We start from the raw sequence: 22,582 nt of genomic DNA on the forward strand, positions 1-22,582 counted from the left end.
CATGGATAGCCTTGTGTTAGTGGAAAGCTTCTTTGAAGCAATAACAATTCAAGAGGTCTAGACACTGAGCTCATGGAGCTCAATAATGGGAAGCTTCCAGCTGTGTTTTCTTTCTACCTTCTGAGACCTGGTACACTTGTAGATCTTATTTCCATCCTCCAGGACCCTCGAGGACTCAGGAGGCCTCTGCTCACAGCCTGCTCTCAGCATCCCCGGGCAGATACTCCTTCAAGTCATTGGGCCAAGTGTCTAAGATGAAAACATTGTCACCTGCTCGATTTTGGAAGGAAGGCCTCCCCTTACCTCCTGGTCTTCCCAGAATAGTGCAATCAGAACCAGGAAAATATCCTTTGGGGTTCTTGGGTGGGGAATTTGGGCTTGGAAACCCAATGGATAGGGAAGTCCATCTACATTTGCTCTGGATCATGTTCCCAACCCCAAGCCATTGGCATAGGGGTAGGAAGTCCCCCTGTTTACAGAGATCAAGCAGCTTGGAGATGAGTGCACTTAACCAGGTATGAAGAAAAAGTAGGTGTAGTGATCAACAATGAAAAAACTCAGCCCCGGGAAGGGGACTCTCCCTGGAAGACAGCAGGGAGCAGTGAGGCCTATGGAAAAACAGTGCCCACACCCCACCTAACATGGCAGTCACCTAGCAACCTGGGCCCAGGGGTATCAGATCCTCTGCTTTTTCAAGCAATGCCAGAAACTGAGATTTTCTTTCTTTTCTTTTTTTTTTTTGGGGGGGGGGGGTAAGGTGGATAGGGAAAGGAGATATACCAAATTAGCTCAATTATTTTAAAAAAATCACTCACTCTGCACCAACAACTTGCAACCTAGTAGCTGCCCAAGAAATCATAATTAAAAAGTTGGACTTCTTCCTTCTGTGCACTTAACGGTTGTCCAGCTCCAAGCTAATGGCACCCATGGCATCATCCCCACCTGCCCTAGCCCACACCCATCCCCTCCTGCTCAAGCTTTCAGCTACCCTCACACCCTTTACCATCCACAGGTAGTCAATCACTCCAGCCCCGGAGGCAGAAAGCCTTGCCTGGATCCCAGCTCTGCTCACTTCCAGAAATAGGACCAAGAGCAGCTGAGCTCAGAGCCCTGGTCTCTGAAATGGGGTAATAGCCTCACTGGCAGGATTAAATGAGTAGTGGTTCAAAGCACTGGTCCCAGAGCCAGCCTTCCTGGGTTCAAGATCCAGCTGTTTCTCATCACGTTATACAAGTTTTCTAAGGCCTAGTTGTTTGTTTGTTTTTTTTAAGATTTTATTTATTTATTCATGGGGTGGGGGCACAAGCAGAGCAGGGAGCCTGATGCTGGACTCGATCCCAGGACACTGGGATCACGACCTGAGCTGAAGACAGATGCTTAGCCTCTGAGCCACCCAGGCGCCCCTCTAAGCCCCAATTTATCTGCAACAATGAGACTAAAAAAGCAGGGCAGAGTCTGAACCGGGTTCCTTCCCAGGCAAGTCACGGCAGCTCTCGGCCTCGAACAGGTCAAGGGCAGGGTGGGAGGTCTGCACCGCTCTCCCCAGTGGTGTAAAAGGACAAAACGGGTTGGGAAGGACTCGGGACAGTACCCACCACAGGCAAGGCACACACTTTATTGAGCTTCCTCTGCCTGAAACCCTTGCCTGTCCCTCAACAGAAAGGACAGAGCCAATGGCTGAGCGGTCCTACTGAGCTCCTGGCAGAGAGCATCCAGCGTCCAGAAGGGCAGGTGAGTGCGGACGAGGGCTCACATGCTTGTGTCATGTGTGTACCATGAACAAGTAAGGTAAGAGCCTGCATCTCAGGGGTCAGACACAAGACCCCATGGCTTCCACAGACTCTTCTAGAACCAAGAAGACAAGAAGACTCTTCTAGAACCAAGAAGACAAGGGTCTTCATTTGAGGTGCACTTTGCAGAACAGAGGGGAATGTTCTCTTCATTAGCTGGGCCAAGTCAGGCTCCCTGGCTGCCTCAGCATCACCTGCCACCCACCGGCTCCCAAGGGCCACACCTCCTGCTGTCATGTGTATGCTTTCCCTCCCGCACCTCCCTCTTTATTTCCTCCATCAAGGACAACGGTTCTATTTAAGTGACTAACCTGACCATAAAGAAAGGAGATAGGAGGAGGCACCTGGTCACAAGGCTGAGAGGCTTTTCATCTAATCTGTCCAGAGAAGCATAGCAGGAATTTAGCGCTTTGATTCATTTTTTTTAATCTGCTGTCAGATTAGATATTTTGGGTCTTGGGACCTTCATAAGCCCTTTATTATTTTTTTTTTTCTGATTTCTATTTTGGGATCAAATGCTACGTCAGAGGACAGCAGGTGAGATTTATACACGGGCCTGTCCTTGACCTCGCCGAGGGAGAGAACATATCTTAGATGGGAGGCCTAGAAGAGCTCCGTTCCACCTCTCACAGCCCTCACCCCCCCGCCCCCCCCCACCTACCCCCCAGCTCCTGGCAGGCTGGCCTTGGAAATGCCCACCCTGTACCAACAGCTCCAAGTCCATAGTATTTCCATACAAGGAGTGGCTCGGATAAAGGGGACCTTGGCTGCTTAGTTAGGGAAGTTTAGGATAGGCTTCAGCATGCTGAGATCAGCTTGCTCACCTGTTAAATGGGACACATACGCTTGTTCCATGGATGTTGTATTGATTAAAGGGGTCAAGGCACACAACAGGGGTTAGAGGAGGGATTTGATAATTACAGGTCGCTCCTCTGTTCCCTCTGGGTTCTTACAAAAAAATAAAAGCCACTGTTAGCCACTCTGAGCTATCCATATGAAGAATGGATAGCCAGTTATGGCACATCCGCAGGACAGATTACATAGCCCCTCAGATGGTAGTATTTGGGGGGTAATAGCAGAAATGTGGGGATGCTCAGCATTGACTCATACACGGAAAAAAAGTGAGCCGCCAGCCTATGTGTGCAGGCTTGTGTATATGTAAACATGTACCGTTCACACGAGCAAAGAGCTCACGAATGCACCATTTCATCAGCTGCCTCTGGGGGAGGACTGAGTTTTTGTGTTTTTGCTGTGCTTCTCTGAATTTACCAACTCTCCTGTAGTAAATGTGACTTCTTTTCCTAACTAGGAAAAAAAGAAAATCCACAGATCCTTTTTCTGGAGGACAAGGATTTTTTTTTAAAGGGTAAATTTCACGCAGCTACGTGACAAGGGCAGGGCCAGAGGACGTAATGATGGAAGGGAATGTTCTCACAAGTTTGCACAGGGTCCAGGAAAAGGGACCATAACAGTGACATAGCCAGTAGGAACACCTAGCATTCTGAGAGCTGGCAGTGTCCCCAGACCCGTGCCAACTAACCCACTCACGAGGTCGGTACTAATCTTGTGCTCATGTCACAGAGAGGGAAATGAAATTTCCGAGAAACCAGGTAATTCGCCCAAGGGATCAGTGTGCCCTTTGTGAGAAGCACACAGACAAAAGCTAAATGGAAGGACACCCCTGCTCCCAGCAACTTGACACCGGGGGGCCACCTATGTCCTTCTTGCTCTGGGGAGTTGGTCCAAACCCACAAGGAACAGGTGCACCCCCCGTGTCACATCGTCCCCCATCAGAACTTCCTGTGGGGATGACAGTGTTCCATCCCGTGCTACCCAATACAGCAGCTGCTAGCCTCTAGTGGCTCTTGAGCACTTGACATTGGCCAGTGCAACTGAAGAAATGAATTCTGATTTCTAATTGACTTGCATCTAAATTTAGTTAGCCACACGTGCCCAGTGGCTACCCTAGTGGACAACGCAGCTCTTGGCTGCTCTGATCTACACCGTTGACCCCAAGGAGCCCCGGCTCCAATCTAGGAATTCCCACTTGTGATGGGGAAGGCCTCCAGGTCTCCTCCCACCTGGCTGCCCAGATGCTCCAGCCTTCCCAAGAGGTTATGAGCTCCCCCTCATCTCCAAGATGAAGGAAGAACAGGAAGTATTTCAGTGAAACCTGTTGAGCATTGGCCACGCACCCTGGCCTCCGCATTGGCGACCACATAGCATCTTTGCGCCTCCTTTATATGGGGAGGGTGGTTATTCCCACTTCACCAGTAGGAAAACTGAAGCTTCAGTAAGTGAGAGAATTTGTTCGAGGTCACCGAACTCGGTGGGGCAGGACAGGTGTGAACCCAAGTCTGAATGAATTCTAGCTCTCCATGCGGCCTCCCTCGGGTCAAACTCTCCTCCTCCCAACCTGTACCCCAAACACATCTCTCTAAAGCTCTTCCTCCCTTAGAGGTGCGGGAGGCCCGGGAAGAAGTGACTGGCTGTCCCCAGATACTCACGTAGATGAGTCCCGAGAAGTATCTCTCCCTCAGATTGTGTAGCACAGAGGCTTCATTAAGGCACGTCAGCTCCGCCATATCCTCCACCTTGGAGAACTTGGGTGGGTTCATCTTCTGGATGTCATCTTTGCCAACCGTGACCTTCTTGCCATTCTCCACCAACTCGACAATCACCTCATCCCCTTTCTCCTCCTTGATGCTGGCTGCCTCGAAGCCTTGCTTTTCTGAAGGGACCCAAACCAGCTTCTTGGCAGCCCAGTCAGCCTGGGCGACTGGGCTGTTGACGAAGTTTTTGTCCACAAAGAGAAACTTCTCATCATCACTGAGCTGGCCTTTCTGTGCCATGGTGCCTGGTTGGTCCCCTGTGGAATGAAGGAAAGGACAGCATCAGACTCCGGCCAGAATTGAGCCCTAAAGACAGAGGAATCTGTCACCTCGCATGCCTAGGAACACAGTCTGCAGAGACATTCCACAAAGTATGAAGATGTGCCCTACAGTATTGTTTATATGGTCAAAGAATGGAAACAACCCAGAGCCCCTCAGAAGAACATCTTCATCATTGCCTATAGTCCATCATCATGGCGCTGGACACATCAACCACAATATTTTCTTTTTCTTCTTTTAAGGTTGATTTATTTATTCATTAGAGACACAGAGAGAGGGATCCCTGGGTGGCACAGCGGTTTGGCGCCTGCCTTTGGCCCAGGGCGCGATCCTGGAGACCTGGGATCGAATCCCACATCGGGCTCCCGGTGCATGGAGCCTGCTTCTCCCTCTGCCTGTGTCTCTGCCTCTCTCTCTCTCTCTCTGTGACTATCATAAATTAAAAAAAAAAGAGAGACACAGAGAGAGAGGCAGAGACACAGGCAGAGGGAGAAGCAGGTTCCCTGCAGGGAGCCCGATGTAGGACTTGATCCCAGGACCCGGGATCATGACCTTAGCCCAAGGCAGATGCCCAACCGCCGAGCCACCCAGGTGTCCCAAGATATTTTCATACAACAAAATACTATTCAGGGGTTGGTATGGTCTATTTATAGGCTGAAATATTATTCAGCCTGAGAAAAGGAAGAAAGTACTGATTGATACACGCTGCAACACAGAGGAATCTCAACAAAATTACATCAAGTGAAAGAATCCGGTCACAAAGGGCCACACTCTGTATGATCCCATTTATATAAAATATCCAAAACATGCAGATCCATAAAGATTGAAGTAGATTAGTGGTTGTCAGGGGCTGGGAGAGTGACAGCTCATGGGTATAGGGCTTCTTTTGGGGGGAAATGGAAATATTTTAGAATTTATTATAGCTGTGGATACACAGCTTTGTGAAAATGCTAAAGGCCATTGAATCATACCATTTATTTATTTATTTATTTAAATTTTTTTAAAGATTCTATTTATTTATTCATGAGAGAGAGAGAGAGACAGAGAGAGACAGAGAGAGACAGAGAGAGAGAGACAGGCAGAGGGAGAAGCGGGCTCCATGCAGGAAGCCCGACGTGGGACTGGATCCCAGGTCTCCAGGATCAGGGCCTGGGCTGAAGGCGGCGCTAAACCGCTGAGCCACCCAGGCTGCCCCTGAGCCACCCGGGCTGCCCCGAATCGTACCATTTAGATGAGTGTATAGCTTGTGAATTATAGGTCAACAAGGCTTTTTAAAAAATAAAAGGGAGAATGGAAACAGTAGGTATAATATCCCACTTTTATTTTAAAATATATAGAATAATATGGGCAAAAAAAATGTGGAGAAATACCCACTTTTGAGTATACTTAGGAGGGGATTTTTACCTACTTTTTTTTTTTTTTAAGAGAAAAAAAGAGAGAGCATGAGTGGGGGCAGAGGGAGACAGGGAAAGAGAATTTCAAGCAGACTCCCTGTTAACGCAGAGCCTGACACGGGGCTCCATCTCATGACCCAAAGATGATGACCCCAGCCAAAATCAAGAGCCAGATGCTTAACCGAGCCACCCAGGCACCCCAGAGGGATTTTTAACTTTCTATCATTTTTTCCCAATTTCTTTTATAATAGAAGATTATTCCATCGTAAATGTATAACACATTGTGCTTATCCCTTCTTTTGTTGATGGGCACCTGAGTTGCATCCATGTTTCAACTATTGTGAAAAATGCTACTGTGAACATGGATATACTTTTGATGATCTCTTTTTATCACATTTGTAGTTTTGTAATTTTAAATTTACGATCAACAAAAAAATATATTTTTTTCCCCAAAGACCTTCAAAAAACCCATACGCATGAGGAAAATGATGCTCAGCCTCACTAGTAAATGAATTAAAGAAAGGAGCTGTTGATTTTCCCCAATCAGCTTGGCTGAGGTGAAAGTTACTGGTAATATCCAGTGTTGTCAAGGGTTGTAGGGTCTGGGCCTCTGCACACACCACACTTCTGGATGGAAAAACCTTAAAATCTATACAAACTCTTTGATCTGAAATTGCATTTTTCTTTCTTTCTTTCTTTCTTTCTTTCTCTCTTTCTTTCTTTCTTTCTTTCTTTCTTTCTTTCTTTCTTTCTTTCTGTCATTTGAGAGAGAAAGCACAAGTAGGGGGAGGGGCAGAGGGAGCAGGGAGCCTAATGATGCAGGGCTCAATCCCAGGACCCCAGGATCAGGACCTGAGCTGAAGGCAGATGCTTAACCCACTGAGCCACCCAGGTGCCCCCAGTGATGTCTTCTTAACTGGGACATCCATGCATCACGGGTAATTCCCCTGAAAATGCAGTGTGGACTTCCTCTTATGCCAAAATTCCTTTTCTTTTAATATATTTATTAAAGGGTCATTTACATGCCATAAAATTCTCTCATTTGCAAATGTACAATTCAATGACTTTTAGCAAATTTTCAGAGTTGTGCACCTATCACTACAATAAAATTTGGAACGTTCCCATCACCCCAAAAAGGGTTCCCTTGTGCCAGGCTGCCATCACTCCATCCCCAACTGCTGGCACCAACTAATCTACTCTCTCTATATATTTGTCTTTTGTAGACATTTCATACGAAGGGAATCATACAAGATGTGACCATTGATCATACAAAGATGTGTATGATGTATTTCTAAATTAAAATTATACCTAAATAGCATCCTCAGGAAGAAAAAACAGATCTCAAAAGCATTAGGCAAAGCCAAAGAAGCCAGACCCAAAAGGCTCTATTACCTCACTGATACACAAATCTAGAAGGGGCAAAACCATCATGGGAGGAAGCAAAGCATAGTCAGCTGCCAGAGGCAGGGAGAGGAACTGACTGCCAAGAGGCACAAAGGAACTTTCAGGGGGATGAAAATGTTCTATATTCTGATTATGGTGGTTACACAACTGTATACACTCATCAAAACTCACTGGGCTAGACACTTAAAAGCCAGTGAATTTAAAAAAATAGTGAGTTTTCCTGAATATAGATTATATCTCAATAAGGCTTATTGAAATATTTGTAAGAGAATCTGTCTTGTGATTTGGTACATATGTATATACATTTTTAAAACTCTAAAAGACTGGGGCGCCTGCCTGGCTCAATCAGTGGAGCATGTGACTCTTGATTTCAGGGTTTGAGTTGGGTGTAGAGATTACTTAAAAAAAAAACTCTATGACACTATAAAATATTAAACTATGGTTCTCTGGTCCAATGTAGGAGAATTTGAACATCAGTAAGAAAAATAACTATAGGGATGGAAAGCAAAGTATGTTTAAATCCACGAAGCATGACGATTAACATAAATTTCAAAGGTCATCCATGTAAGACAGGCAATCAAGACATTATTTTGGGGACGCCTGGGTGGCTCAGTGGTTGAACGCCCGCCTTCAGTCCAGGGCGTGATCCTGGAGTCCCGAGATCGAGTCCCACATCGGGCTCCCTGCAAGGAGCCTGTTTCTCCCTCTGCCTGTGTCTCTGCCTCTCTGTGTCTCTCAAGTAAATAAATAAAAGTTTTAAAAAAACATTATTTTGAAAACTGGTAATGAGGAGGGGAGGGGAAGTGAAATATTGATTCTGTCTTCCTGATACAAATTGTTCCTCTAGGTCACTAAATAATTTTCAGAAAGAGAAGTCTTTATGTAAAATTTCAAGTCATTCAACGTCCCCTCAACAGGAGGAGCCCATCTGAGACAGTCTTCTTCCTACTGTCTAGGTGTGTGTCCGCAAGGAGGGTGCTGAGACACCAGGCTCTTTATCAGTCTGTCTGGTGGCCCATTCCCGACCATATCATACCCTTGCCCTATAACACGTGCTGTCAGCTGGCTCCTCCCACCTTCCCCATCTTTCCTCCCCAACCCACTGCTGTGGGTTGCACTCTGTGCCCTCCACCCCCCAGGAACTAAGGCGCAGGGTGAGTTAGGAGGGGTGGCCACCAGGACATACTGTGTGGCTGCCACCCCTACTTCAGCAGAGAATTCACAACTCCTCTGAATTCACCAAGATGACACCCACGCGGGGACCCCAAATCCCATGGAGATGGAGTACCCCCATATCCCATGAAAGGGCAGCCAACTCCTGAGATGCAGATGCGGCCACTTTTCTCTTTCCGGGGTGAAAATAACAGTAAGAAAAACCAGAAACTGATATGCTCAGAGGGGGTGGTTAATTCTTCTAAAAGTCCTGATCTAGTAGCTCATTTTTGTTTTTAAGAGTTATTTATTTATTTCAGAGAGAGAGAGAGAGCACACAAGCAGAGGGAGGGGCAGAGGGAGAGGGAGAGTCTCAAGCAGCCTCCAACTCCTTGCTGAGCTCAGAGCTCCATGCAGGGCTCAATCTCACCACCCCGAGATCACCACCCCGAGATCACCACCTGAGTAGACATCAAGAGTTGGCCACTGGGGCACCTGGGTGGCTCAGGGGTTGAGCATCTGCCTTCGGCTCAGGGTGTGATCCCAGGGTCCTGGGATCATGTCCTGCACTGGGCTCCCCACAGGGAACCTGCTTCTCCCTCTGCCTGTGTCTCTGCCTCTCTCTCCGTTTGTCATGAATCAATAAATAAAATCTTAAAGAAAAAGAATTAGTCACTTAACCAACTGAGCCATCCAGGCACCCCTGTAATAGTTCATTTTTAAGAAGGTGGAGAGGGATCCCTGGGTGGCGCAGCGGTTTGGCGCCTGCCTTTGGCCCAGGGCGCGATCCTGGTAGACCCGGGATCGAATCCCACGTCGGGCTCCCGGTGCATGGAGCCTGCTTCTTCCTCTGCCTGTGTCTCTGCGCCTCTCTCTCTCTCTCTCTCTCTCTCTCTGTGACTATCATAAATAAATAAAAATTAAAAAAAAAGAAGGTGGAGAAATGAGCAACTTATTCCCTAAATCTGAGTAATTACTTCGTCACTCCAAGAAGTGAAATAAGAAGTGCATACAAACTTAAGTTTAACAATCACATTTCCTGGAGATCCCTGGGTGGCTCAGTGGTTTAGCACCTGCCTTCAGCCCAGGGTGTGATCCTAGAGACCCCGGATCGAGGCCCACATCAGGCTCCCTGCATGGAGCCTGCTTCTCTCTCTGCCTCTCTCTCTCTCTCTCTCTCTCTGTGTGTGTGTGTGTGTCTCGTGAATAAATAAAATCTTTGAAAAAAAATCACATTTCCTGCATTTTTAAACTCTTGCAGGTTTTTCATGGGACGTTACCCCAGGAGCATCCCTCCTGCAACCTCATTTTTAACTGTTGTTAGAGAACACTCCCGCTACTTGGAACAATGTCACTTAACAAATGTAGAAGAAACGACAAAACTAGAAATGTAGCAATTTGGGAACTCCTAATAAAATAACGGGCCCTGACGATGACCATCTGTAGCTGCTAAAATCATCAGACCAGAGGCTGCACACGTCTCCGTGCACCAGCCTCCCCTGGGGGCTTGTGAAATCCCAGACGGCTGGGCCCTCCCCCCAGAGCTTCTGAATCAGCAGGGCTGGGAGGAGCCCCAGGATCTGCACGTTTAACAAGTTCCCCTGGGTGATGCTGAGGATGCGGGTCTGAGTCCAAGCGGTCAGACCCACGGTGTTAGATGAAAAGCAGATGCAGAGCTTTATCATCGGTGCATGAGGATGGCATCACCTAAATGTGCTAAATTAACCTTATTATCACAATAAGTTGTCGATCAGATACACGTACCTCCAGATGGGATGCCATCCAGAGCGCCACTAGCATCAAGGAAATATTCTTCCAGAAAGGCAAAAGGGAGGGAGTCAGGGGCCAAAGCGGACAAAGCCTTTGGGTCTAGTGTCCACAAATGCCAGGCACAGGGATCATGCTCAATACAGTCATGGAGGCCTGGTGGGGGGAATGCAACAAAGTCCACAGGTGGGCAGGCATAGGACAAATGACTCTACTTCATTAGCAAAGTACAGAAGAAAGGAGAGGAACCTATAAACTCAAAGGAGCTTGGAGACAGAGGAAAAATAGGAGCTGAAGGCCAACAAAGACGCGTCTCCAGCTTGATCATGGTCAAAGTGGAGTGGCAGGTGCCAGGGAGTGTGTCCTAACATTCTCCCTACTTGTGCATGCATTGGAACACTTCCACAATGAAAAGGTCCAGCAAGGACAATAAAAGACAAACACAGAGGGGGGAAGGGAGGGAATGAAGCCCCTTCTCCCCGCAGGGCACACGTACGAGGGCAAATCAGAGAGAAGGGCACGTTTTGCATTTTTATTTTTTTTTAAAGATTTTATTTATTTATTTATGAGAGACACAGAGAGAGGCAGAAACACAGGCAGAAGGAGAAGCAGGCTCCACGGAGGGAGCCTGATGTGGGACTCAATCCTGGGTCTCCAGGATCACGCCCTGGGCTGAAGGCAGATGCTCAACCACTGAGCCACCCAGGCATCCCACGTTTTGCATTTTTAAAAAGCCACCCCTTGCATGGAAAGCTTTAAGTGACATGCAATTGTGAGAAAAAACCCAAAATTTTGACAACCCCTCCAAAAACGTAAGAGCCACTCCAGAAAATTCAAACATCAACTCGATAGCCTTTATATTAGGGAATTTGTTCAATTTTGGGGGGGTGACAAAGGTACTATGACTTCCTCTATTTAGGATCCTTTCCTGGGGTGCCTGGGAGGAACATGGGGCTCTTGATCTTGGGGTTGTTTGAGTCGCATGTTAGGTGTAGAGATGACTTAAGTGAATAAACTTTTAAAAAGTATTTAGAAGGGCGTCTGGGTGGCTCAGTGGGTTAAGCACCTGCTTTCGGCTTGGATCATGATCTCAGGGTCCTGGGATCGAGCCCCACATGGCTCTCCCTGCTCAGAGGGGAGTTTGCTTCTCTCTCTTCGCTCATGTTCTCTCTTTTAAATAAACAATAAAATCTTTTTTAAAAAAGTATTTAGAGCCCTTTCCTTTCAGAGACAGAGGGAATCGTTGTAGCTGAACTGACAAGCCTGGGGTTGAGGGCTGGGGTGCCTGCAGGTGGGTTACGCTGTTCTGCTGACTTCCGCAAGTTTGATATTTTTCCTTAAAAGGAAAAATATTCCTACATAAAATGAGTACAATTCTCATCTATGTGTAAGCAATGTCAATATCCACCATCTCCCATTCGGCTTGTACATCATCCCCAGGGCCAAGTTTTCTGAATACAAAGAGTGACAGTTAACACTCACAGACCCCATACAAGCCCTGGGCTGAATCGCTCACAAGCAGGATCATCTAGCAAAGACAGCACAGCGGGGTGTTACAGGCAGCGGGGTGTTACAGGCAGCTCCACCTTACAGATATGGAAACAGAGGCTCAGAGAGGTGAAGGAATCTGCCTGAGGTCACACAGCAGAGCCAGGTTAATTGGTTAAGGACACTTAAATTAGTTGTGCAAGGAAAAGTGTTTAAAATAGGAGCCAGAGGGGATCCCTTGTTGGCTCAGTGGTTTAGTGCCACCTTCAGCCTGGGGTGTGATCCTGGAGGCCCGGGATCGAGTCCCGCATCGGGCTCCCTGCATGGAGCCTGCTTCTCCCTCTGCCTGTGTCTCTGTGTGTCTCTCATGAATAAATAAATAAAATCTTTAAAATAAAATAAACACAATACAATACAATACAATACAATAGGAGCCAGATATACTCAAGAGGGCCGGGGATGTATTTGATTTGTTCTGAGCAGTGACACAACCAAGTGGGCTCTCTCGAATTGTGATGTTGGTCAGCTGCCTAAAAAGTCAGAAAAACAGAAAAAATAAAAATACAAACAAACAAACAAAACCCAGAAAAATAAAAGGATACAGGATCCCCACCGCCGGGAACCGTGTCTAATCTAGGATTCAGAAACACAAACTAGATCAAGTGCAAAGAGTCGGTCTCTGTCCAAAAAAGGAGCGAGAGAAGCTGGCTTGCTTCTCACGGCTTTGATGCTTCTGACAGTTACCAAGTGCGAAATCTGCTTTAGTCAAAGCAAAGAGGAGCCTGGCTTCACTCTGGAACGGCATTTCCCAGACTGTGCTCCTTGGAACCCTAATCCCTTGAAATTAGGGGTGGAGGTTGGGTGGGATTCAGGGAGGTCAGGATACTCTTCAAAAAATAAAAAAAGATTCTGCGGTTGAATCCACTTGAAAAGCACAACTTCCCCCTCGTTCCCATTCCCCCAGGCTCCCAGCCCCTACCTCTGTCGTGGAGAGACAGAGCAAGAATCAGGACAGAATCAGGACATCCAAGACCTTGGCAAGGTCTGAATCCCAAAAGCGATTTTACGCCCGAGGCTCCTCAAAACATTTGGCCACAGACCTCTTTTCCCACCAAACCCTGATGGAATCCGACAGATGTGCCCTTGAGGAAATTCAGTGAGCCTACCAAATTACTACCACTAATATTAGTGATCAGAGCTGCTAAATCTTTACTGGGTACCAGCTATTATCTCATTTAACCCCCTCATAAACACCAAGGTGCCCCATTAACTCTGATTTGCGGATGAGGAGACAGGCACAGAGAGGTTAAGCCACTTGCCCATCATGGCACAGCGAGCTCTGGTGGAATCTGAACAAAGGGCTATTTCCAAGGTGACCTTTTCTGCTTTGTTCGCCTTCTTTGAAACAAGCAGGGAGCACTCGAGGACCGTGGGAACTAGAGGCCAGCCTGAGAATCACCCCAGATCAGTGCTGGAGGCTCCAGATAAATTGCTGTCATCATTGCAAGAACGTGCTCCGGCCAGGCACGCAGAACCTTGAGTCTTCACCATTTGGGGGGCTGGCAGCTAGCAAGATGCCTCAGATCGGGCATCAGGGGAGGTGCGGGGACAAATAAATAGCAGCTGGCAGGGCAGCCCGGTGGCTCAGCGGTTTGGCTCCACCTTCAGCCCAGGGTGTGATCCTGGAGACCTGGGATCAAGTCCCACATCTGGCTCCCTGCAGGGAGCCTGCTTCTCCCTCTGCCTGGGTCTCTGCCTCTCTCTCTCTGTGTGTGTGTCTCTTGTCAATAAATAAATAAAATCTTTAAAAAAAAAAAAGGCAGCTGGCAAAAAGAAAAAAAAATGCCTTAAATAAATAAAATCTTTTAAAAAAAGGCAGCTGGCAAAAAGAAAAAAAATTGCCATAAATAAATAAAATCTTAAAAAAAAAGGCAGCTGGCAAAAAGAAAAAAAATTGCCGTAAATAAATAAAGTCTTAAAAAAAAAAAAGGCAGCTGGCAAAAAGAAAAAAAAATGCCATAAATAAATAAAATCTTTAAAAAAAGGCAGCTGGCAAAAAGAAAAAAAAAATTTGCCACAGCGATGGGGGAGCGCGAGCCAGTGAGGGATTCCCTGCGCGCCGCCTGGAAACAAAACCTGGCGCCCTGCCCCTGCCGTGGTCCTTCGCTCCAAGCAGGGGCTTCCAGCCTGGGCACTCCGGACACTTGGGGCTGATTCTCTGGTTGGGGACAGGGCTGACTTGCACATCGCAGGATGTGTAGGACCCCGGGGTCCCAACTACTCCCCTCCAAGGAGCCACCCTTCCTGCTGGTTGTGACAACTCTGGACGTTGCCAGATGCCCCTTGGGGGGCAAAAGTGTCCCTAGTGAGAACCACTGCTTTAGAGAAAAAGCAAGGGCTCTCTTAGGAAAACCATTAAAGCCGAGGACACCCGCTACCTCGTCCACACCCCCTTGGAAGGCCAACAGCAGAAGGTCACACAGGTGAAGACAGCAGATCAGACAAGAGACAGACGCCTGGAGGGCCAGACCCCAGGGAGATGGGGGGGTCCCCACCCTCCTTTCAAGGCCTCCTCCTCCTCCGCCATCCCCTCCCCCGCTGTCCTGCATCGGCTCCAGGGGCTGGAAGGGCACTTGCAGGGTTATTGCTCCACTAAGGACAGTTTATTGAGCAAGGGCTGCTCTCAAACAGTTTGATGGAAACAAAGGACTCAGCTGCTCTCCGTGTCACCAACATTGGGCGCAGCCGAGTGTGTCCGCCGTGTCCACTGTCCCGACTGCCTCGCCAACACCACACTGTTTCGTCCTTTGAGCACAAATGAGCTCTTCCTTAGCCTCCGTGAGACCACAGGGGTTACAAGTCCCAGTTCTGCTACGAATTTGCTGGGTGACTCTGGGCAAGTCGCTCTGCCTCTCTGAGCCTCGCGTTTTTTCACTCCAGGGGACATTTTGCGCTAACATTTCAGGGCATCAGTGACTCTGTATTAAAGGGTTGAAACTGGACCAATCGAAACTGTTGAGCTGCTCTCATGTGTTTTCACATCAGCTTTACTCCCCCTCGAGGAATGCAGGGGTAAAAGATTTTGCCCTTTCTGCTTCTGCACTAATGAAAAGTGCATAAAATACTCCAGGGCCCAAATGGAGTAGGATTTGCACATCATCACTCCTGCTTGACAGCTTCCCTGAAGATTTCATTGCCAAGCTGCCAGCTCAAGAGCTTAGGCCAGAGACACAAACCTAAGTGTCCCCAGGGTCAGGTGAGGAACGTAGAGTGACGCAGGCTAGAGGTGGCTGGCCAGCACCCTCTCACCCTGCCTAGAGATGGTGGGTCACCCAGTGAGAGGGCGGGCCCTGCATTACCAGGTGTTCAACAGACCCAGAAGTCTGAATTTAGGTACGAGAGAGAGCCACCCCTCAAATTAAATCACTGCACGTTTTTAAGTGCCATGCAGACAAAACAAACGCCCTCTGAGCCTGATCTAGAACACAGTCCACCTGCTAGAAGGCCCTCTGCATCACAGAAACTAGGTCAAGGCCTGGCCTAGGTGTGGGAGGAGCCAGATGTGTAGAGGGAAGCAGGAGAGGGACCAGGCTCCCTGGATGCACCAGTTCTCCCGGCCCCAAGCTGTCCCCACGAGGTAACTGGACTCTATGACTAATAATAGCACCATAATTACCGGGCCCCTTCTATTCACGGGGTAACAGGCCAGGCCATTCATTAAATACACGAGCGCACTAGGTGTCCTAAGTGTTCCACAAGGTGAGCATAATCTATCATTCCTTTAAGATTATAGGGATCCCAGAAAGTCACCTACATTAAAAGCCTTCCTGTGTAAAACAGTTGGAGCCCGGATTTAAAACCAGATCTGCCTGACATGAGTAGAAACGCTCTTCCCAGCTGCACGGCCTGGCCCCCTCACTGCACATCCATCAGTCACACACCCCACCTCCCGAAAATGTGGTCCCGACCTCACTTGACAGGTAGAAGGTGGGCAGCGAAATGGCCACTTCAGTGTTGCTTTAGTACATCTGCCTAACTCATTTATTATTATTATTTTTAAGATATTAATTAGTCATGAGAGACACAGAGAGAGAGGCAGAGACATAGGCAGAAGGAGAAGCAGGCCCCTTGCAGGGAGCCCGACACGGGACTCGATCCTGGGGCTCAACCACTGAGCCACCCAGGCTCCCTGCCTAACTCATTTAAATATTGTTTAAAGGCACTCTGGAAGGAAGTTTTTTTAGTTCATAGAGAGATGATTTTTCTCCCCTACCAAGAGAACTTGGTTGTTAGCAAGAGACAGTGTCGCTCCTATGGAAAACACTTTTGACAGACACCTGGGTGGCTCAGTGGTTGAGCATCTGCCTTCAGCCCAGGGCGTGCTGGAGTCCTGGGATCGAGTCCCACATCGAGCTCCCTGCATGGAGCCTGCTTCTCTCTCTCTCTCATGAATAAATAAATAAAATCTTTAAAAAAAAAAAAAAAAAAAGAAAACACTTTTGGGTTAGAGAGAACTGGTCATTTCTGGCCCTAAAAGCCCCATTGTATTTTGTAGCTTACAACTCTGGCATGAGAGAGCTTATGGTAAATGTATAGTCTCAAATGCAACAGGTATTTCTCATATCTATCTATTTTTTTTAAAGATTTTATTTATTTATTCATGAGAACACACACAGAGAGAGAGAGAGGCAGAGACACAGGCAGAGGGAGAAGCAGGCTCCATGCAGGGAGCCTGACGTGGGACTCGATCCCAGGTCTCCAGGATCAGGCCCTGAGCTGAAGGCTCAGGCACTAAACTGCTGAGCCACCCGGGCTGCCCCATATCTACTTAAAATGTGCATTCTGGGGCCCCTGAGTGGCTCAGTCAGTTAAGCATCTGACTCATTATTTCAGCTCAGGACACAATCTCAGGGTTGTGAGATCGAGCCCTGTGTTGGGCTCTGAGCTGGGCATGGAGCCTGCCCAAGATTCTTTTTCTCCCTCTTCCTCCTCCCCTCCCCTGCTCTCCCCCTCTCTTCCGTCCGCCCCTCTCAATCTCTCTCTCTCTCTCTCAAAAAAAAAAATAATAATAATAATAAATAAATAAAAATAAATGTGGATGGCCTCTGACTTAGCCATTGCATTGCTGGGAATTTATCTGACAAATAAACTCATGTAATCAGACAAAAATAGATATAAGGATGGTCCCCAAAGTACTCTTTATAAACGATGGGGAGCAGCTGGTATGTTTCCATAAGAGGCTGTTTCATAAGAAGCTGTACTTTCAAATAATAGGGTATTATGCAGCTGATTTTTTAAAATGCCAAAACATGCTGATTTAGAAAGATGTTGAAGATCTATGATTAAGAGGGGAGGAAAAAAACCACCCTAATTTCCAGAATGCCAATATTTGTGTAAGAAAAAAAAAAAAGGAAATTCAATGTAGGAAAGTTTTGGAAAGATACATGAGACTATACTACCCATGATTACTTCCAGGGATGAGAAAGAATGAGGAGGGGATGGGGAGACGGAGTCAGGAAGAAGGACATTTGGCCTAGGGGTGATCATGACCCCAACTGGCTCCTTTTGGGATTCTGTATCATTGGCTGCACGCTTTGCTGCTCCAGGGTAAGGAAGGAATGGGTATCATGACCTTGCAAGGTCAAGCCTGCGTTAATGAGCAAGGGGGAGTCCTGTGGCCCTTTCTTGGGGACTTCTGATGAGGGCTGTTCCTTCCAAGCCTCTGAATAACCGATTCAAGTCCAAGCTACGGGACTCCCCACGGCAGAAACAGCACCGCTAGCTCCTTCCTCCTTCATCTGATCCTTATAAAATTTCCTTCAAAGTCCTGCTTGGCTTTCTCCAAACTCAGCCTTTCCTCCAATGTGTGGCCATGGTTAAATTCTTTCAAGGTCAGGGGTGGAGGCCGGAGAGCCCAGGGAGCAAAAGAGCCACTGTAAAAGCCAGACAGGTCTTCTGTTCACGGGTGAGCTCTTAAAGGATGCCATCGCGACCCTACATGAATCACAAACAGGCCAGTGTAGCTGGAATCTGTGGTGTTCCTGGCACAGGGAGGAAGTGTGGCCATGTTAACATCAAAGAAAATTCTAGCAACCATCTTCAGGGCAAATAGGAGTCGGGTTTGTGAAGATATTACAGAAAAGGGAAATTAGGGCCAAGTTTCTCCTTTACAGAGAGGCCGCACAATAGGCTTTCTGGTTCTGCCAAGTACCGGCCGTGCCACATTGAGCAAAATCCTCAAAGTCTCTGGTCACGTACATTATAAAAAACTGTCCACTGAAGTTTGCCAGGGGCCAGGTGCTGTGTTAAACCCTTCATATGCATTATCCCACTTAATCCTCCCAACAGGGCAATACCGTGGGCTGTAGAGTTCGAAAGAGCTAGATCTGCAGAATCCATTCCTCCTCCTTGGCCAGTCAAGCTATCTTGAGCCAGTTATTCAGAGCACACTAGTAAAACAGTAATAATATCTGCTCCAAAGGGTTGCTGTAAAGTTGGTAAAACGATGCCAGTAAAGAGCTTAGCATGTTGACTGGCAAAAGAGTTCAACAAACATTAGCTCTTCCCCACCCCATTTTTCGGATGGAAAAGCTGAGGTTTGCAAAGTCCAGTGCAGATGATTTCTAGGTTTGCTCATGACATTCTAGGATCCCGGTGGATTTAACACTGGACTTGGTTTTCCAGGAAAATCCGATGCCTATCTGATTTTAGAATCACACGGTTGTGCCTACCACAGAAAATCCACCTGCTTGGGTTTGGGGTCCTGCAGAAAGAAGAGACACTCCACCCCCTTAAAAAAAGATAAAACTTCCAGGAGAGACCATGTGAGCAGACAACGAGAAGACACCCTCCTTCCAATCTGGAAGAGTGTCCTCACCAAGAACCTTGACACTGGACATCACAGCCTCCAGAATGGTTCCTCTTCCCTTCTTGAAGATTAGGGGTCCTAAGTTGGCCAACTGATTCAGTCAGTAATGAGCCCCCAATGCTGGGTAAGGGACTCAGGTAATTGGCAGTTGATGAAGAGGCAAGATTCTGATGAGCTGGTTTGAGCGACCCTTCTGTGGGGCCGAGCTCCGGGAAGGGGCAGCGCAGAGGAGACAATGCCAGGGGCGGACGTGCAACAGGGAGACAGTGGGGACCTGCTCACGAATCAAGGGACAGGACTGTAGAGTATTAAAGAAGCTCATCAAAGGACTGGACGGCATCCCTCACAGCCCTAGTGAAGCCTTGGGGTCACTGACCATCGGTGCAAGAGGGTCTCACAAAGATAATCACCTTCTTCCAGAACCAGAAGTCCTGTTCTTTATTCCCCACCTTGGAAAGTGGTAGCTTAATAAACCTGAGTGGTCAAAATTTTAAAAATAAATAAATAAATAAAGCCTCCACATAAGAGAGGAGCAAGAAAAAGTCAGCCCTCTTCCCTCCCAAAGGTCTTCTCATTGGGGCTCCTTCACTTGTTCCCCATCGGCAAGAACCAGGGCAGAGAAATCTCCAGAGTCACGACCAGCAAGGCTGCAATAGGACGCTAATTTGCAAGCGAGCCGGGGATGGCTTCGTGGAAAACGCTACCATACATGGGCATGTTTGCCTCAATCTCAGCCCCTGGACAGAAAAGTAATGATAACAAACCCATAACAAATACCTTGTACGGAATAACACGTCTATGTCAGACAGGAAAATAGAAAATCATGGTGGGTACAAGGCGAAGCCCAGAAGCTTCTTGTGGAAGGCCCGGCCAGCTCATGTGGCGGACTGTCCCGATGGCAGCCCCGACCGCCCACCACAGGGGACAAACAATGCATTTTATTTTAAACTCAAAAAAGGTCATTTGGTTGTTTGCCTCAAAGAGAAGATGATAAATATTTGCCTTCCTGGAAGCATTTTGTGCACTGCCCCCCGCCCCCAAGCCTGGTTCCAAAAAGAATATTTGTGCATGGTAAAGACAATAGGGTCAGGGCTACAGCCTTGGCATCAGACAGACCCAGGGATGGGTTTCACGACTTGCCAGCTGGGTGATGCTAGGGAAGTTCTAGAACCTCTCTGAGCCTAGGCTGCCTTTTTACTCAACAGGCATCACGATGCCTCCTTTGAAAGGTGGTTGCGGCGATTCACTGAGCTCCCTACTAAATTGCATCAAACACAGCTACCGTGCCTGGCACCTACGTATCCCGTCGGTGTTGGCTGTCTCGGTGGCAAAACGCAGAGGGAAGAGTTCCCTCCAGAGAGACCACGTCCTGTATTTTGAACACTGCCAGCCACTGCCTTTGAGCCGAGCATCTTCAAGAAAACGAAACCAATGGAGAAGACCAAACAGAACCCAAGTGTGCAAGGAGCCTCACCAACAGTCGGCCTGCCCTCCCCTGGCCAACCCCGGGCCACGCTGCAATTTAACCCATCAGCTCTTAACGCTCCACACTCTCTGGCCTGGGTTTCTAAGTAATTTCTCTTCTCTAACTTCTTGATCAGCATGGCTTTGAACGGTGCTTTTCCAGAAGCAGCAAAATCCGCCCCCCCCCCCCCCCCGCTCTCCATGCGGGGTGAAAACGGCACCAGCCACGCTCTTTCTCACACGTTGCCCACCTTCCAGGGCAGGTGAGAGCAACATTTGTACCAGCCGCGCTGCCCACAGTCCGGCGCCACCTTCCCTAATACACCTGCAGGTCGTGGATGCAAATTGAGGCTCGAGCATCCGTCTGGGTGGGGGTCAACTGGGTTAAGATTTTTTTTTTTTTTAACTTTGGAGGGGGGTGGGGGGTGGTCTGCATGAACACTGGGCTGTATGAATATACTGTGTCTCAACCAGTCCTACCTCTCCGGGGACATCCGCAAGCACATCCTCTAAACTGGTGAAAAACTCCCCTCTTTCTTCGGAGTATCTGCCCACGTGTTTTTAACTGATTTAACACATTATCAAAAGAATTAAGCCGGGCTTCCAAATCCACTTGGAACGTTACTGTGCCCGCCTCTGTGACTGGAAATGACTTTTCAGTGAGTTCAGTTGCACTTTGTGCCTAAAATAAAAATTAGAAGCCCGTGGAAGCTGGTCCTCTGAGATGTTAAGGGATCACATCTCCCGGATTTGCTTTATAAGAATTGTCTGGGACTCCTCTTTGGTTTGGTTGGTTTTTAAGCAGGTTTTCTGGATTCAAGTGGATGGGGAGGTGGCCCCCGGAACTGCTGTCTTTTAAGTACCCCCAAGGCGGTCCTTAGCATTGGCAACCTTGGGAGATGCTGGTTTGGGGAAAATTGAGGCTGACCGGGCAGAGAAATGAAAATTGTGACTCCCCACTTCCTCACCACAGTCCTTGAGAGGCTGACAAGCAGAGCCCTCACCGCTCCAGCCCCTGTAGGGTGCCCCATGGGACCCTCAAAGCCCCTACCCTATTGCCCCCCCACCCCGCCCCAGGACCACCCTACTTACAGATCTCCAACTGGGGGGACAGCGGAGAAGACACTGGGTGGAGAGCTCAGGTCTGGCACACCTCCCAGGCAGGGGAGCCCAAATCTCCCGGGTCGCCGGGGACGCCTCGCTTTATAGACCCAGCTGCCCGCGGGTGGGAAAGGGGAGGCGGCCCCGGGGGAGGGGGTGGGGAGGGTTCCGTGCCCTCCCTCCGCAGCGCCCCCTGCAGGGCCCGGGAAGCGCGGCGTCTGTGCGGGTCCCGGGGCGCACCTGCGGCGGGTGGTGCGCAGGGAGAGAGGAGCCTGGGGGGCGCGGGGGGACGCGGGGAGAGAGGTGCATGGGGGCACGGGGGGCGCAGGGAGAGGCGCGCGGGGGGCGCGGGGCCGCGGGGGGAGAGGCGCATGGGGCGGCGCGGGGGGGCACGGCGGGCGCAGGGAGAGAGGCGCATGTGGGGCGCGGGGAGGGCGCTGCGGGTGCGCGGGGGGGCGCGGGGAGAGAGGCGCATGGGGGGCGCGGGGGGGCGCAGGGAGAGAGGCGCATGTGGGGCGCGGGGAGGGCGCTGCGGGTGCGCGGGGGGGCGCGGGGAGGGCGCTGCGGGTGCGCGGGGGGGCGCAGGGAGAGAGGCGCATGTGGGGCGCGGGGAGGGCGCTGCGGGTGCGCGGGGGGGCGCGGGGAGGGCGCTGCGGGTGCGCGGGGGGGCGCGGGGAGGGCGCTGCGGGTGCGCGGGGGGGCGCAGGGAGAGAGGCGCATGGGGGGCGCGGGGAGGGCGCTGCGGGTGCGCGGGGGGGCGCAGGGAGAGAGGCTCAAGGAGGGGCGCGGGGGGGCGCAGGGAGAGAGGCGCATGTGGGGCGCGGGGAGGGCGCTGCGGGTGCGCGGGGGGGCGCGGGGAGGGTGCTGCGGGTGCGCGGGGGGGCGCGGGGAGAGAGGCGCATGGGGGGCGCGGGGGCGTGGCGCTCCCCGCGGAAGCCTGGGGCAGGTGTCTCTCACCCCGCCTCCGCCCGGGGACAGTCACCCCGCGTCTGGGGGGGGATCACGGATTCTTCCCGCCTCCTCCCCACGGCCGGGTGGGGGTTGTGGGGGCCGGAACTGTGAGCCCCCGCCCCAGTCCCCATTGTATTCGCCTCCCACGGGCTGGAGAGGGGGCCCCGGCGCTGCAGGAAGGGAAGAGAAAGGGGATTTTGTGAACTTTGCCAAGTGCGGGCAGAAGCCCCCGACGGCGGGGAACTGTCCGGGAAGGGGAAGTTTTAACTCTTTCCAGTTTGCGCCACTTCCACCCACTAGCAACAAACAAAC

The 22,582-nt window shown here is 49.6% G+C and overlaps 1 protein-coding gene across 4 annotated transcripts in view; it reads right to left on the reverse strand.

Moving 5' to 3' along the window:
- MYH11 (myosin heavy chain 11) overlaps positions 1-21,449 on the reverse strand; it is a 114,907-nt gene extending 93,458 nt beyond the window's left edge. For all 4 annotated transcript variants that reach the window (XM_077906734.1, XM_077906733.1, XM_077906736.1 and 1 more), the window contains exons 1-2: positions 21,311-21,449; positions 4,298-4,659 (exon numbers count right to left, since the gene is read on the reverse strand). In XM_077906734.1, the coding sequence (XP_077762860.1) occupies positions 4,298-4,642 (345 nt within the window). In that variant the 5' untranslated portion in view covers positions 4,643-4,659; positions 21,311-21,449. The remainder of the gene's footprint in view (positions 1-4,297; positions 4,660-21,310) is intronic.
- Positions 21,450-22,582: the final 1,133 nt, after the last annotated feature.

The sequence above is a fragment of the Canis aureus genome, chromosome 8 (genome assembly GCF_053574225.1).
Source record: "Canis aureus isolate CA01 chromosome 8, VMU_Caureus_v.1.0, whole genome shotgun sequence".
Classification (NCBI taxonomy): Eukaryota; Metazoa; Chordata; class Mammalia; order Carnivora; family Canidae; genus Canis; species Canis aureus.